The 14,875-nt window shown below is 47.2% G+C and overlaps 1 protein-coding gene across 1 annotated transcript in view; it reads right to left on the bottom strand.

Annotated features, from left to right (window-relative positions):
- LOC122992717 (titin-like) overlaps positions 1-14,875 on the bottom strand; it is a 94,029-nt gene that overhangs the window by 36,120 nt on the left and 43,034 nt on the right. Inside the window, 2 exon segments of the mRNA XM_044366598.1 lie at positions 1,074-1,078; positions 1,440-14,799. Coding sequence (XP_044222533.1) covers positions 1,074-1,078; positions 1,440-14,799 — 13,365 coding nt within the window.

Genomic DNA, 14,875 nt, shown 5'->3' with positions numbered 1-14,875 from the left:
TTCCATCATCATCTTGTTGTTTTACTTGGCCCATAGACAAAAGTTTCTTTCGTCTTCTGCACTCACTCCTTTTCTTTGCCTGTTCTAGCCACAAGTATGCCTGTAACAGCCCTTCCTTTTTCTCTCGTTTTTCATCCCCTTTGCACGCCTTAGTTATTTCTTCACACAGTTTTTTACAGTCGTCTGCACACAGTCCCCCTTTAAACTTATATTTCTTCTTCCATTTGTCAAGGTACTGCACGCTCTCTTCATTCATCGTGTACATAAATTTTGCATCCCCCGTCCACCCATTTTTCGGGGTTTTGCTTTGATTTGTACCCATACTTCACCCTTTTTTTTTTTTTTTTTTTGTAGTGACTTTATCTCACTATTTTCCCTTAACAGCCAACCAGTTTGTATGGAATTCACCCGAGCAACTGGTCCAATCAGTGAAATGTAGACTTTTGTTGTCACCGTTAGGTTTCCAGTCTCCAGACAATTTGTTGACACCGTAAGGTTACCCTTGTCTGGCTATTTCACTGAGACACTGTTAATAACTACCTCCTATACCAAGATCCCAATTTACGTGTTTGATATAAAAGGAAAATTTTGTAATTTTTAATTTTTATTTTATTTTATTTTATTTGTTTTTTGTTGGGTTTTTTGTTTTTAATGTAAGACTACTACTTATTCCCCCCCCTTTTTTTTTTTTTTGAGATTTATATTTTATATATGTCTTTTTAGGTTGACACTTTTCACACTTCTAACCTAGGTAGACACACCTATTCTCCCTTCACTCTCCCAAGGGTTGCCAGTCTTATACAGCCGTTTAAAATCACCACTAAACTCTCTCCCACATAGCTTGAGGCTGGGCTTACAAATTCAGGCCTTTTACACAACTCAATTGTTGATTAAAGAGACAACTTCTCACCTCACAAAGGAATCCGTGGGGCTCCCGACCCTCTCCAGCCCGCAAGCGCCTTTATCTCTGAACGTAGCAGGAAAAGGATTTTGTAACCTATGTCGTGCACTCTACTCCGCTCCGGATTGGAAAGAGGGCCGAGAAGCACATCCAGGAATCCGGCTCGAAGGACCAAAACTGATAGGTAAAAATTACCAAATAGACTGAGGTTGGTTGAAGTCAAGCGTCTCTTTAATTCAAACTAAACATATGTTGTAGACACGGAGAGTATGCAGAGTCTCCGTGGAGAATTCTGACAAGACAAAGGAAAAACATTAGTATATATTGACGGCCTTGATGCCCTGGGAGGCACCTCTAGTTGTTTACAGATTCCTTCTAACAGCCCCAGACAAAACTTTACAGAGCTCTCACTTTCACATGACCATGATGTCTATTATGTCTATTATAGTGTTCCCCTCAAGGCCCTGCCGCCAAATACATACATACATATGACCATATCTACTTAACTAATACATGAATTTTTCTATCAGTGACAAACAGACGCAGGGTAGCAGTGGCACGAACATTGACCATCTTTCTCAGATCAGCATCTAGTTCAATTTCAGGAGCCTCCAGCTTCTCAGCAGCAATAACAGACCCAGGCAGGTCCACATGCTCACCCACTCCCTCACAGTTAACAGCACAGATGCGGAAGTTGTACTCTGCATTCTCCTTCAGTTTCTTTACAGTGTAGTGAGTTGCCTGGACACCAGTGGGTGGTGTGCAAGTTACCCACTCATCATCTGCTGCCTCCTTCATTTCAACAACATATCCACTGATCACTGCTCCGCCATCATAGATAGGCCTGGACCAGGACAGGGAGACTGTGGTGCTGGAATGGTCAGTGACTTTGGGGTTATTTGGAGGTCCTGGTGGGTAAGTGGCATCACAGGCCTTAATATATTGAGTTGGTGCGCTAGGCTTTCCCACACCACCAGCATTTTCAGCTGAGACCCTGAATTCATAAGAGTGGCCCTCTGTGAGACCAGTGCATCTGAATCTCAGGTCATTCAGCCTCTTTTTGTTGCACTTACTCCATCTGATGCCATCCTTATCACGTTTTTCAAGGATATATCCGTCAATCTCAGCTCCTCCATTATCCTCTGGCCTCTCCCAGGTGAGCACAATGGAGTTCCTGGTGATAACACCGGCCTCTGGGGTGGAGGGGGCACTGGGAGGGGTGAAGGGGTTACGAGCAATTACAGGCTCAGATTCCAGTGGCTCACCAACACCATATTTATTCACAGCAGTGACTCTGAAGATGTATTCATTGCCAGGCAGCAGTTTTGTGATTTTGTAGCTGATAGCCTGGATCTTGGGCTCCACCATTGTCCATGACAAGCGACTGGTCTCTCTCCTCTCAATGATGTAGTGAGAGATGCCGGCTCCACCATCATGTGAGGGATGGTTCCAATGCAGATAACACTTCTCAGCTGTGACCCCTTTGACCTCTAGTGGGCCATCTGGAGGACCAGGTCTATCCAGAACTTTAACATTAATTGGGATCATCTTGACTCCCCCCACATTGACAAGTTTGAGGACAAAGTGGCCACCATCCAATCTGATGCAGTCTTTCACTGTCAAGATGGTATGTGTAAGTGTGGTCTTGACCTCCATTCTTTGTGTGGCTTTGTCAATCTCCTTTTCATCCTTCAACCAAATGACCTCAGGCATTGGCTTGCCAGTGTAGTCAGCATCAATGACAAATGTCTCACCTGCATGAACAACAGTCAGATCCTTGAATTTAGAATCCATGGTGGCTTCTGGAGCCTCAATTTCATCTCTGGCAGTAATTTCTCCTGTGCTCTGAGAAGGACGGCTGGAGATGCCAGCTGCATTCCTGGCAATGATTCTGAACTCATAAACACAATCCTCAGTCAGACCAGTGACTGTGAACTGAGTATCAATGACGTTGGTGAAGCTGGCCTTCATCCATCGGGTATCTGGGTGCTTCCTTATCTCAATCATGTAACCAGTGATTGTACTGCCTCCATCATACTCGGGCCTGGTCCACTGGAGGGTCACATGGTTTCTGGTGATTTCAATAGCCTCAGGAGTCCCTGGTGGGTCACAGGGGTCCCTGGCTACTGTGCTCTCAGAGACCTTGCTAGCTGGGCTGATTCCAGCAATGTTCTCAGCATAAACTCTGAATTCATACTCAATACCTTCTTCCAGCTCTGTGGTCTTGAAACGTGCCTCTGGGATTAGAAGTTTGTTGAGTTTAGTCCACATGAGGCTGTTCTTCTCCTTCCTTTCCAGATGATAGCCCAGGATGGGGCTGCCTCCATTGTTGGTGGGAGGTTTCCACTCAACTACCATGTTATCCTTGGTTGTAGCAGAAATAATTGGTGTTCCTGGGGCAGCAGGCTCACTGAATGGATACTGAGCAATGACAGCAGGAGACACAATAGCAGAACTCTTTCCATATCTATTCTCCGCAGACACTCTGAACTGATATTCAACTCCAGTCTTCAACTTGCTGACTTTGATGGTTGTCCTGGCAATAGTAGCAGACACAATCTGCCATGCTGTTGTAGTGGTGTCTCTCTTCTCCACAATGTAGTTGTTGATTTGACAGCCTCCAGTATACTCTGGTGGTTCCCAGGATAGAGTGACATAATTAGAGCTCACTTCCTCAATCTTCACAGGACCAGTGGGTGGGCCAGGCTTATCAAGAATAATGACAGTAAGCTCCTCTGTAGCTGTTCCAATGGTGCTGGTGGCTGTGATGGTGTATTTGCCAGAGTCCTCCTTATAGGTATCCTTGATAAACAGCTTAGTGGATGATGGTGTCCTGGACACATTTAATCTGGTAGTCTCCTTAAGAGCCTGTCCATCCTTCTTCCATTCAACCTTGGGAACTGGGTGTCCAAAGACTGGAATCTCAATCTTCAGATCCTCACCATGTTGCAAACTGTAAGTGTTGAATGACATCTTGAATCTAGGCTCCATAGTCAAATCTTTAGCAGTGACTGGTGCAGCCAGAGCCCTGGGGTCACTTTTACCCTTTTCATTGAAAGCTGACACTCTAAAAAGGTACTCATGTCCTGTGCTTAGACCTGTGACAGTGCCCTCACAGGTTTTGGTTGTAGTGGCCACCACCCATTCCTCTGAACCCACAGGCTGCATCTCAATGTGGTAGCCTATGATCCTGCTGCCTCCATCGTGTATTGGCTTCTCCCAGGAGAGTGAGGCAGTGGTTTTGGTCACTTCGGTCAAAGTGACCTTACCAACAGACAGAGGAGGCTCGGAAGCCTTAATTGCGTCTTCTGTCTCTGCTGGCTGTCCCACACCAAATTCATTCTCAGCTAAGACTCTGAAATAGTAGATAGTTCCCTCAGTGAGGCCAGTAATGCGGTAACTTGTCTTTGTGCACTTGTTGTCCACATTAGAGTAAACCTTCCTGGTGGACTCACGCTTTTCAACCAGGTAATTCTTTATTCTTGCACCACCATCAATAAGAGGAGGTTCCCAGGTCAGAGTGACACTTTCCCTCTTAATGTCTTTTACTATAAGGTTCAAAGGGGCACCTGGAGTGTCAAGAACTCTGACAGAGACAAAGGCTGATTTGGTGCCAGCGCTATTTTCCAAGTTGAGGATATATTTTCCAGCATCATACTTGTCACAGATGTCAATGGAGAGCTGTGTATAATCTTCACCAGTCTCGATCTGAACCTTACTAGGCATTTCTCCATCCTCTTTGGCCCAGCTAATCTCAGGAGCAGGACGGCCTTTGAATGGAATGCAGATTCTCATTGAGCCTCCTGCACGGACAACTATTCCCTTCCTGAGCTCTGAATCCAGAATCATCTCTGGAGGATCAATCTTATCAATAGGTTTCACGACTCCCTGGATCTCTGTGGGCTCACCAACACCCAGCTTGTTTATGGCACAGATGCGCACTTTGTATTCCTGGTGTTCAATCAACTTAGTGATGGTAAAACTGGTGGCATTTACTCCAGATGGTGGTGTGCATATCGTCCATTCCTCCTCATCAGCCTTGGTTATTTCCACAGCGTAGCCTTGAATATTACAACCACCATCATATATAGGCCTGTGCCAGGCCAGAGTGATGGAGTCTTTGGTAGTGTCGACCACATGGGCATTGGTGGGACAGCCTGGTTCAAAGGTGGGATCACAGGCTTTGAGGTAGGGGGTAGCTGGGCTTGGCTGACCCACTCCAGCTACATTCTCAGCAGACACCCTGAACTCATATTCATGGTCCTCGGTCAGTCCTGTTACTCTGAAACGCAAGTCTGTCACTCTGCGTTTGTTGGACTTGGTCCACCTTACTCCAGCTCTGTCTCTCTTTTCAACAATGTAACCAACAATCTCACTGCCTCCATTGGTGTCAGGGCGGTTCCAACAGACAGTCATGGAGTCCCTGGTAATGTTGGTGATCTCAAGCTCTTTAGGTGAGCCAGGAGGAACAAATGGATTTCTCATGATAACTGGTGCTGATTCGAGAGGCTCACCTTCGCCATATTTATTGATGGCGATGACTCGGAAGATGTACTCATTACCCTTCAACAGTTTGGTAACTTTAAACATGGTAGCTCCACAGTCACTGGATACCACTGTCCATGCCAGGCGGCTGGTTTCTCTCTTCTGGATGATATAGTGAGAAACACTACTACCTCCATCGTGCTTAGGTGGCAGCCATGACAGTGAACACTTCTCCTCAGTGACGTTGCTGACAGTAAGAGGTCCCTGCGAGGGGCCTGGTCTGTCCAGGACCTTCACACTGAATGGGACAGTTGTAGATCCAGCCACATTAGTCAGAACCAGTGTGTACTGTCCACCATCCACTCTGATGGCGTCCTTCACAACGAGCAGAGCCTTAAAATCTGTGTTTTTAATCTCAGCTCTGGCTGAATTTTCAACTTCAACATCTCCCTTGAACCACTGAATTGTGGGGATGGGCTTTCCTTCTACATTGGCCTCCAGACTGAACGTCTCTCCAGCATTGATAACAAGGGTCTGGTTATACATAGGATCTGTCTCACACTTGGGAGGTTCAACTTCATCCTTAGCTGTGATGGATCCTGTGCTCTCAGAGGGCTTGCTGACAGCACCAGCTGCATTCCTTGCAATTACCCTGAAGTCATATTTACTGTCTTCTTTCAGGCCAGTAACTGTGAATTCATATTCAAGGATGTTTGCAAAGCTGGCCCTCATCCACTTTCCTTCAGGGAGGTCACGTTTCTCCACTACATAGCCAGTAACTAAGCTTCCACCATCATACTCTGGGGGACTCCACCTCAGTGTCACTGAGTGCCTGGTCACAATCAACGCCTTAGGACGGCCAGGAGGATCGCATGGGTCACGGGCCACATAGACCTCGGAGACTTTGCTACATTTTCCAATGCCAACAATATTCTCAGCATAAACTCTGTACTCATACTCAATGCCTTCCTCAAGAGGAGTGGATTTGAACCTGCAGTCTTGGATGAGAGTTTTGTTGATCTTGGTCCAGAGGATACTGTTCTTCTCTTTCCTCTCCAAATGGTAGCCCAAGATGGCGCTGCCTCCATCAGATGGGGGTTTGTGCCACTCAACCACCATGTAATCTTTAGTGTATGAAGACACAAATGGTGTTCCTGATGGTCCAGGCTCCTGGAATGGATACTGAGCCACAACAGGCTCTGAATCAATTGCATAACTCTTTCCATATCTATTCTCAGCATAGATTCTGAATTGGTATTCAGAACCTGTCTTCAGATTGGCTACTTTTAGTGTGGTTCTGGCCACAGTGGCAGACACGACTGTCCAATTTGTTGTGGTTGTGTCTCTCTTCTCCACCACATAGTTGGAGATTGGGCAGCCACCTGTATACGTAGGAGGTTCCCAGCTAAGAGTGATACTCTCAGCACTGATATCCTCCAACTTCACAGGGCCTGTTGGTGGGCCTGGCTTGTCAAGGGTGATCACTTCAATAGTTGCATCCTTAGATCCCAGGGCATTGGCAATGTTTATGCTGTACATGCCTCCATCCTCTCTGGTGGCATCCTTTATGGTGAGAGTGGTGAGATTTGCTGAGTCAGTGACATTGACTCTGGTGGTCTGCTTGAGGGCAGCTCCATCCTTGGTCCAGGTGATGGTTGGCTTTGGATGACCAGCCACTGGGACCTCAATCTTGAGGTCATGGCCCACCTGGACAGAGTAGGTGCTCACTTTAGGTCTAACAGCAGGCTCAATCACAAGGTCCTTCGCCACAACTGATTGAACCAGTTGTCTGGGGTCACTCTTGCCCTTGTCATTGACAGCAACAACTCTGAACTGGTACTCTTCTCCCTTGAGTAGGTTTGTCACCACTGTCTCTAGCCCCTTCCCACTAGCACACAAAGACCAAGCTTCACTGTCCTTAGGCGTCAGTTCAACTTCATAGTGATTGATCCTACTGCCACCATCATGAACAGGCTTCTCCCAAGTGAGGGTTACAGTGCTACTAGTAACGTCAACAACACTGACTTTACCAGGTGGCTGAGGCTTCTCAGATATCTTAACTGGTTCAAAGGTTTTAGCAGGGAGACCCACACCATATTCGTTCTCAGCCAGGACTCTGAAAAAGAAGATTCCACTCTCTGGAAGAGGTTCAACTTTCCATGACATCCTGTTGCAGGTGGTGATGGTAGAGTAAACCTTCCTGGTGCTTTCACGCTTCTCAACAATGTAATGTTTAATCTTTGAGCCACCATCAAGAAGTGGAGGCTCCCATGTGAGAGTGACAGAGTTCTTGGTAATTTCTTTCACCATGAAGTTAGCTGGAGGGCTAGGTGAGTCCAGGACTCTGACACTGATGAAGACAGACTTCACTCCACTGGCATTCTCTGCTGTTAGGGTATACTTGCCACTATCAAATCTGTCAACATTCTCAATGACAAGTGAAGCATAGCTGCCCGTATTGTCAATCTGGGCGGTCTCCTTAATTTCGCCATCAGCCTTGCCCCATTTCAGCTCAGGAGCTGGACGACCTCTCACAGGAACAAACAGCCTAAGGGTGCTTGCAGATCTAATGTTGATCATCTTTCTCATATCAGCATCCAACTCAAGATCAGGAGCCTCAAGCTTCTCTTCCAAAATAATTTTCCCTGTAACATCAGCATGCTCACCCACACCAACTTTGTTAATGGCACACACCCTGAATTGGTACTCATGTTTCTCCAGAAGATTTTTCACTGTAAACTTGGTGTTTGTGATTCCAGTGGGAGGAGTGCACATAAACCACTCATCAAATGCCCCATCGCATGCCTCAACAATGTAGGCCTGAATCTCACAGCCTCCATCATAGATGGGTTTACCCCATGTAAGGGAAACAGTGGACCTTGATGTATCTACCACCTTGGGATTGTTTGGTGGGCCTGGTTTGAAGATAGGATCCAATGCTTTGTAGTACGTGGTTGGTGGGCTAGGTGTGCCAATGCCTGCGGCATTCTCTGCAGCAACTCTAAATTCATAGCTGTGGTTTTCTAGGAGCCCTGTAACTCTAAAGCGGATCTCACTCACTGTACGCTTGTTGCACCTGGTCCATCTCACACCATCCTTATCACGCTTCTCAATAATATAGCCTTGGATGGGGCTGCCACCATCATTACTTGGTCTTTCCCAGGTCACTACCATGGAGTCTTTGGTGATGGTGGAGACTTCTACATTCGTTGGTGGCTTAGAAGTCACAAATGGATTTTTGGCAATCATTGCCTCAGATTCCAGAGGCTCACCAACTCCATATTTGTTGACTGGAATCACTCTGAAGATATACTCATTACCAGGAAGAAGTTTGGTGATCTTCAGGTTCAGGGTCTGAACTTTGGATTCAACTACAGTCCAAACCAGTCTGCTAGTTTCCCTCCTCTCCACAATATAATGGGAAACATCGCTACCTCCATCTTGCAAGGGTGATTTCCAGGAAATGGAACATTTCTCACTGGTGACACCATAGATGGAAATAGGGCCCTCAGGAGGACCTGGTCTGTCCAGAACCTTTACATTAATGTTAACAGTTTTCTCTCCTCCAACATTTTTTACTAGTAAAGTGTACTGGCCTCCATCAACACGGATGGCTTCTTTAACAACTAGACAGGCAGTAAAGTCTGTGTTCTTGATCTCTAGGCGTGCTGCTTCAGCAATCTCTTTGCCCTCCTTTATCCAGTGTACTGTGGGCACAGGTTTGCCAGAGATAGCAGCCTCAAGCCTGAATGTATCTCCAGCATTTACCACCACAACCTGAGAATACTTAGCCTCCAAGTCAATCTTTGGTGGTTCCACTTCATCTTTTGCAGTGATGGCTCCAGTAGAATCAGAAGGCTGGCTAAATACACCTGCTGCATTTCTGGCAATGACACGGAACTCATATATCTGATCTTCAGTAAGACCTGTGACAACAAATGTAGTCTCAATGATGTTGGTGAAACTGGCCTTCATCCAGCGGCCAGTTCCCTCTTTCTTCTCAACCACATAGCCTGTAATCTTGATGCCGACATCATACTCAGGTTTGGTCCATCTAAGGGTCACTTGGTTTCTGGTCACAATGACGGCCTCTGGTTTTCCTGGCTTGTCACAAGGATCTCTGGCCACTTGCATTTCACTCAATATGCTGGCTTTACTGATGCCGACAATGTTCTCAGCATAGACTCTGAATTCATATTCAATACCTTCCTCAAGGCCAACAGCCTTGAATCTGGTCTCTGGGATGAGCTGTTTGTTCTGTTTCACCCACAGTATACTGTTTCTCTCTTTGAGCTCCAAGTGGTAGCCCAAGATCTTGCTTCCACCATCATTGCTTGGTTTCTCCCATACAACCACCATGCTCTCCTTGGTGGCTGACTGGACCACAACAGAATGTGGTGAGCTGGGTACCTCAAATGGATACTGGGCAACAATGGAATCAGAGAGCAGGACTGAGGACTTGCCATATCTATTCTCTGCAGCAATCCTAAACTGGTACTCAGATCCAGTCTTCAGACGGGCTGCCTTGATAGTGGTTCTGGCCACTGTAGCTGACACAATCTGCCAGTTAGTGGTAGATGTGTCTCTCTTTTCAACAATGTAATTGTTGATGGCGCAACCACCATCATACTCTGGAGGATTCCAGAACAGAGTCACACTGTCAGCAGTGACCTCATCTAGCTTAATGGGGCCGGTTGGAGGACCAGGCTTATCTAGAACAACAACACTGATGTCTGTAGATGCCTCTCCGGCTGTGTTGGTCAGTTTGATAGTGTATGTACCGACATCATCTCTGCAAGCCTCCTTAATGACCAGGTGAAGTATTTTGTCTGTGGCTTCAGCATTAACTCTTGTTGTCTCCTTGAGAACAACACCATCTTTGAGCCAAGTTACTGTCGCTTTTGGATAGGCAGTGTATGGTACGTCTATCTTCAGATCGTCTCCTGCTAGCGCACTAAATGTACTGAAAACCAATTTGAAAGCCGGTGGGATGACCAGGTCTTTAGCAACCACAGGCATACTCAGAGGACGTGGGTCACTAACTCCCTTTTCATTGGTAGCTGAGATACGGAACATGTACTCCTCTCCCTGGGTAAGGCCAGTTACAAGAGCCTCATTGGTCTTCACCACCATGACCACAGTCCACTTCTCACTCCCTTTACCCTGCATCTCGACAATATAGCCTGTGATTCTGCTGCCGCCATCATAGTCAGGCTTTTCCCAAGTTAATTTAACAGTGGTGCTGGTGACTTCATGGAGGGACACTTTTCCTGGTGGTAGAGGCTTCTCTGAAGCTTTGATTGGTTCAACAGTCTCTACTGGGAGGCCAATTCCATATTCGTTCTCAGCCAGGATTCTGAAGAAGTACATCTTTCCTTCCTCCAAGTCTCCAACTTTCCAACTGGACTTGTGGCACTGAGCACAAACAGTTGAGTAGGCTTTTCTGGTTGATTCACGCTTCTCCACAATGTAGTTGCGCACTCTGGAGCCACCATCAATGATAGGTGCATCCCAAACAAGGGAAACTGAATCTCTAGTGACCTCCTTGATGATCAGGTTTTGAGGTGCTCCAGGAGTATCTAGCACCCTGACATTAACAAAGGCTGTCTTGCTTCCTGAGGCATTTTCTACAGACACTAAGTATTTACCTCCATCAAACCTGTCAACATTCTCTATCTGAAGAGTAGTGAATGAGGGGGTGATTTCAATGTTAGCTATGTCCAGGGATTCTCCATGCTCTCTTGACCATTTTACTTCAGGTGCTGGTCTGCCCTTGATAGGGACAAAGAGTCTTAGTGTGCCGCAGGCTCTGATGCAGACAATTTTGCGCAGTTCTGCTCCAAGTTCAACTTCTGGAGGAAGAAGCCTGTCCTCAGCCTTGGGGGTACCAGGAACAGCAGCAGGCTCTCCCACACCTTCACAGTTAGTGGCACAGATGTTGATCTTGTACTGTTGGTTGTCCTTCAGACCGGTGATAGTGAAGGAGGTGGCTGTCCATCCCTTCTTGGGAGTGTGAATTGTCCATTCATCCTCCTCAGGCAAACAGGTTTCCACAATGTAGCCAGTGATTTCAGAACCACCATCATAGACAGGCTTGTTCCAAGCAAGGGTGATGGAGGACTTGGTTGTGTCCAGCACTCTGGGGTTCCCAGGAGGTCCAGGCTGGAAGATGGTGTCTATCGCTTTGTAGAATGGACTGGAAGGACTAGGCTGGCTTAGACCAGCATTGTTCTCTGCAAGGACTCTGAATTCATACTCATGTCCTGGTGTGAGGCCAGAGGCCTTGAATCGCAGGTCAGTTACAGTCCTCTTGTTGCACTTCACCCAGCGCAGGCCAGTCTTATCCCTTCTCTCAATTATGTAGGTGTTGATTCTGCTGCCTCCATCATGTTCAGGGCGTTCCCAGCAGACGACCATGGAGTCCTTTGTAATGGTGGTGACCTCAGGCTGCTGTGGAGGGTCACTAGGGACATATGGGTTGGCACAGATGACAGGTTCAGTCTCCAGGGGCTCACCTACACCATACTTGTTAACAGCCATGACTCTGAAGACATACTCATTACCCTTCAAAAGCTTAGTGACCTTGAACCTGTTTACTTGAAGGTCTGTGGCAACATTTGTCCATGCCAACCTGCTGGTCTCACGCCTTTGAATGATGAAGTACTCAATCTTGGCACCGCCATCATGTGTTGGATGCAGCCAGTTGAGAACACATTTCTCAGCAGCAATGCCAGTAACAGTAAGTGAGTCTGGTGGTCCAGGTCTGTCAAGAACCTTGACAGTGTATGTGAACTTGGCAAAGCCACCAGGGTTGCTGGCAGTCAGAGTAAAAACACCACCATCCCTCCTCAGGGAGTCTTTGTTTTTCAGAGTTGTGTGGAAGTCAGATGTCTTTATTTCTAACTTGGCTGTATCCTGAAGCTCCTTTCCTTCCTTGGTCCATACCAGAGATGGGATTGGCCTGCCAGTCACACTGGCCTCCAGTGTGAACACCTCTCCTGCCATGACAACAACATTGCTGCTATAAGATGCATCAACATCAAGCTTGGGCTCTTCAATGTCATCTCTGCACGTGATTGCTTCTGATGGCTGGGATGATGCACTTACAGCACCAGCTGAGTTTCTAGCGAACACACGGAATTCATAAGTGGCATCTTCAGTCAGACCACTGACTGTGTAAATGGTCTCTAGAATGTTGTTGAAGTTGGCTTTGAGCCACCGTCCATTGGGCAGCTCTCTCCTCTCCACTGTGTATCCAGTGATGGAAAATCCACCATCCCCCTCTGGTTTGGTCCATGAAACTGTCACTTCATGTCTAGTGATATTCAGTGCCACAGGCCTGCCTGGTGGATCAACTGGATCCAAAGCATACATAGTCTCAGAGGGTTTGCTTGGTTTGCTGAGACCGGCCAAGTTTTCAGCAATAACGCAATGTTCATATTGGATTCCATCAACAAGTCCTGTCGATTTGAAGATATTTCCAACAACAAGAGCTTTGCTGATCCTCTGCCAAAGAATGCTATTTTTCTCTTTTCTCTCCACATGATAACCCAAGATTGCACTGCCACCATCAGAGGATGGCTCATGCCAACTCAGGGTCATAGCATCCTTGTTGAAAGATGTGACCACAGGAGTGCCTGGTTGCCCTGGCACATCAAATGGATAGGCAGCTATCACTGGTTCAGAGATAATGGAAGGTCCAATGCCGTATCTGTTCTGAGCCTTGACTCGGAACTGATATCCAGTTCCAGTGTTGAGCCGGGCTGCCTTGAATGTGGTGCGGATCACTGTGGCTGCCAACTCCACCCAGGAAGTACCAGTGGTCTCCCGCATCTCAACAATATAGTTGTTGATGGGAACGCCTCCATCATTCTCTGGTGCCTCCCAGGACATGAGAACATAATCACATGAGACCTCATCCAGCTTAATTGGACCTGTAGGAGGCCCTGGAATATCGTGGACCAAGACTGTTATTGTCTCAGTCAGTGTACCCAGCATGTTCTTTCCAGTCATGGAATACTGGCCTCCATCAGTCCTCTTAATCTCACTGATATTGAGGATGGTTGATGTTGGTGTGGTTTCAACGTTGATTCTCTGTGTCTCCTTCAGCACTGTGTCTCCTTTCTTCCAGGAAACCACAGGTCTGGGTTTGCCAAGCACTGGAATCTCCACTTTAACACGGTCTCCAGCCTTGGCGATGACCGTCTTCTGGTAGACTCCACGTAGGTCAAAGGTTGGGGCGGAGGTTTGCTCTTTGATAATAGCAGGCCTGCTCTCACGGGGGTCGCTCCTGCCTGATGCATTGACTGCCATTATGCGGAAAGTATATTCTGCACCCTCAATCAGATCTGTGACAGTGTAGTCCAGAGCCTTGATGGTGGCCACATGGACCCACTGGTCAGTGTCCTTCTTCTGGGCCTCAATGACATATCCTGTGATCAAGGTGCCACCATCATGCAGGGGCTTGGCCCAGGCCAAGCTGGCAGTGTCAGCAGTCACATCTGTGACATACAAGTTCTCGGGGGCAGAGGGGGCTTGGGACACCCTGATCGGCTCAGGGGTTTCAGCAGGCTCACCTACACCCAGGTCATTCTCAGCAGAGACACGGAAGTAGTAGTACGCTCCCTCCTCAAGGTCAGGGATCTTGAAAGAACACTTCTGCCATGTGGTGCTAAGGACTGTGTAGGCCTTCTTGGTGGCCTCTCTCTTTTCGATAATGTAGTTGTGAATCTTAGAACCACCGTCGATGATAGGGATTTCCCACTGGAGGGTAATGCCCTTTTTAGTGATCTCTCTAGGTTTGAGGTTAACTGGAGGTCCTGGTGTGTCCAGAACTCTTACATTAACAAAGCCAGTCTTCTTTCCAGCAACATTCTCCAGACAAAGGTGGTACTTTCCAGCATCGTATCTGGTGCAGTCAGGAATCACCAATAGTGTGTAAGATTCTGTGGTGTCAATATGCGCACGTGTTTTCAGATTGGTGTCATCTTTGGTCCAGGTTACTTCAGGAACAGGACGGCCCCTGATGGGAACAAACATACGGATTGACGCACGGGATCTGACCACCAGGGTTCTCCTGAGTTCAGCATCCAGCTCAAAGTCTGGCAGCATCTCCTGGTCCACCAGTTCAGTCACTTTCTCGACCTCTGCAGGCTCGCCAACTCCTTCAGAGTTCACAGCTCTGACTCTGAAGTGGTATTTACCTCCCTTTTGAAGTTTACCAATAACATATTCAGTAGCTTTCAGGGTGTACTGTGTCTCCGTCTCCCAGTCATCATGCCCTTCCTTTTTGTACTCAACAATGTAGCCCTCTACTTCGAGACCACCATCATAGAAGGGTCGACCCCAGGCGAAGGTGGCTGAGGTTTTTGTGGTGTCTGTAATTCTGGGGTTGGATGGAGGACCAGGTGGATCTAATAAACAAGAAAAACAAAGTTTATGAGGACCACACTTTATGTGTATTTTTCTGCCATGTACGTGTATGTAACT

Source organism: Thunnus albacares, chromosome 11, assembly GCF_914725855.1.
Source record: "Thunnus albacares chromosome 11, fThuAlb1.1, whole genome shotgun sequence".
Taxonomy (NCBI): Eukaryota; Metazoa; Chordata; class Actinopteri; order Scombriformes; family Scombridae; genus Thunnus; species Thunnus albacares.
This window is presented reverse-complemented; position numbering and strand designations above follow the sequence as displayed.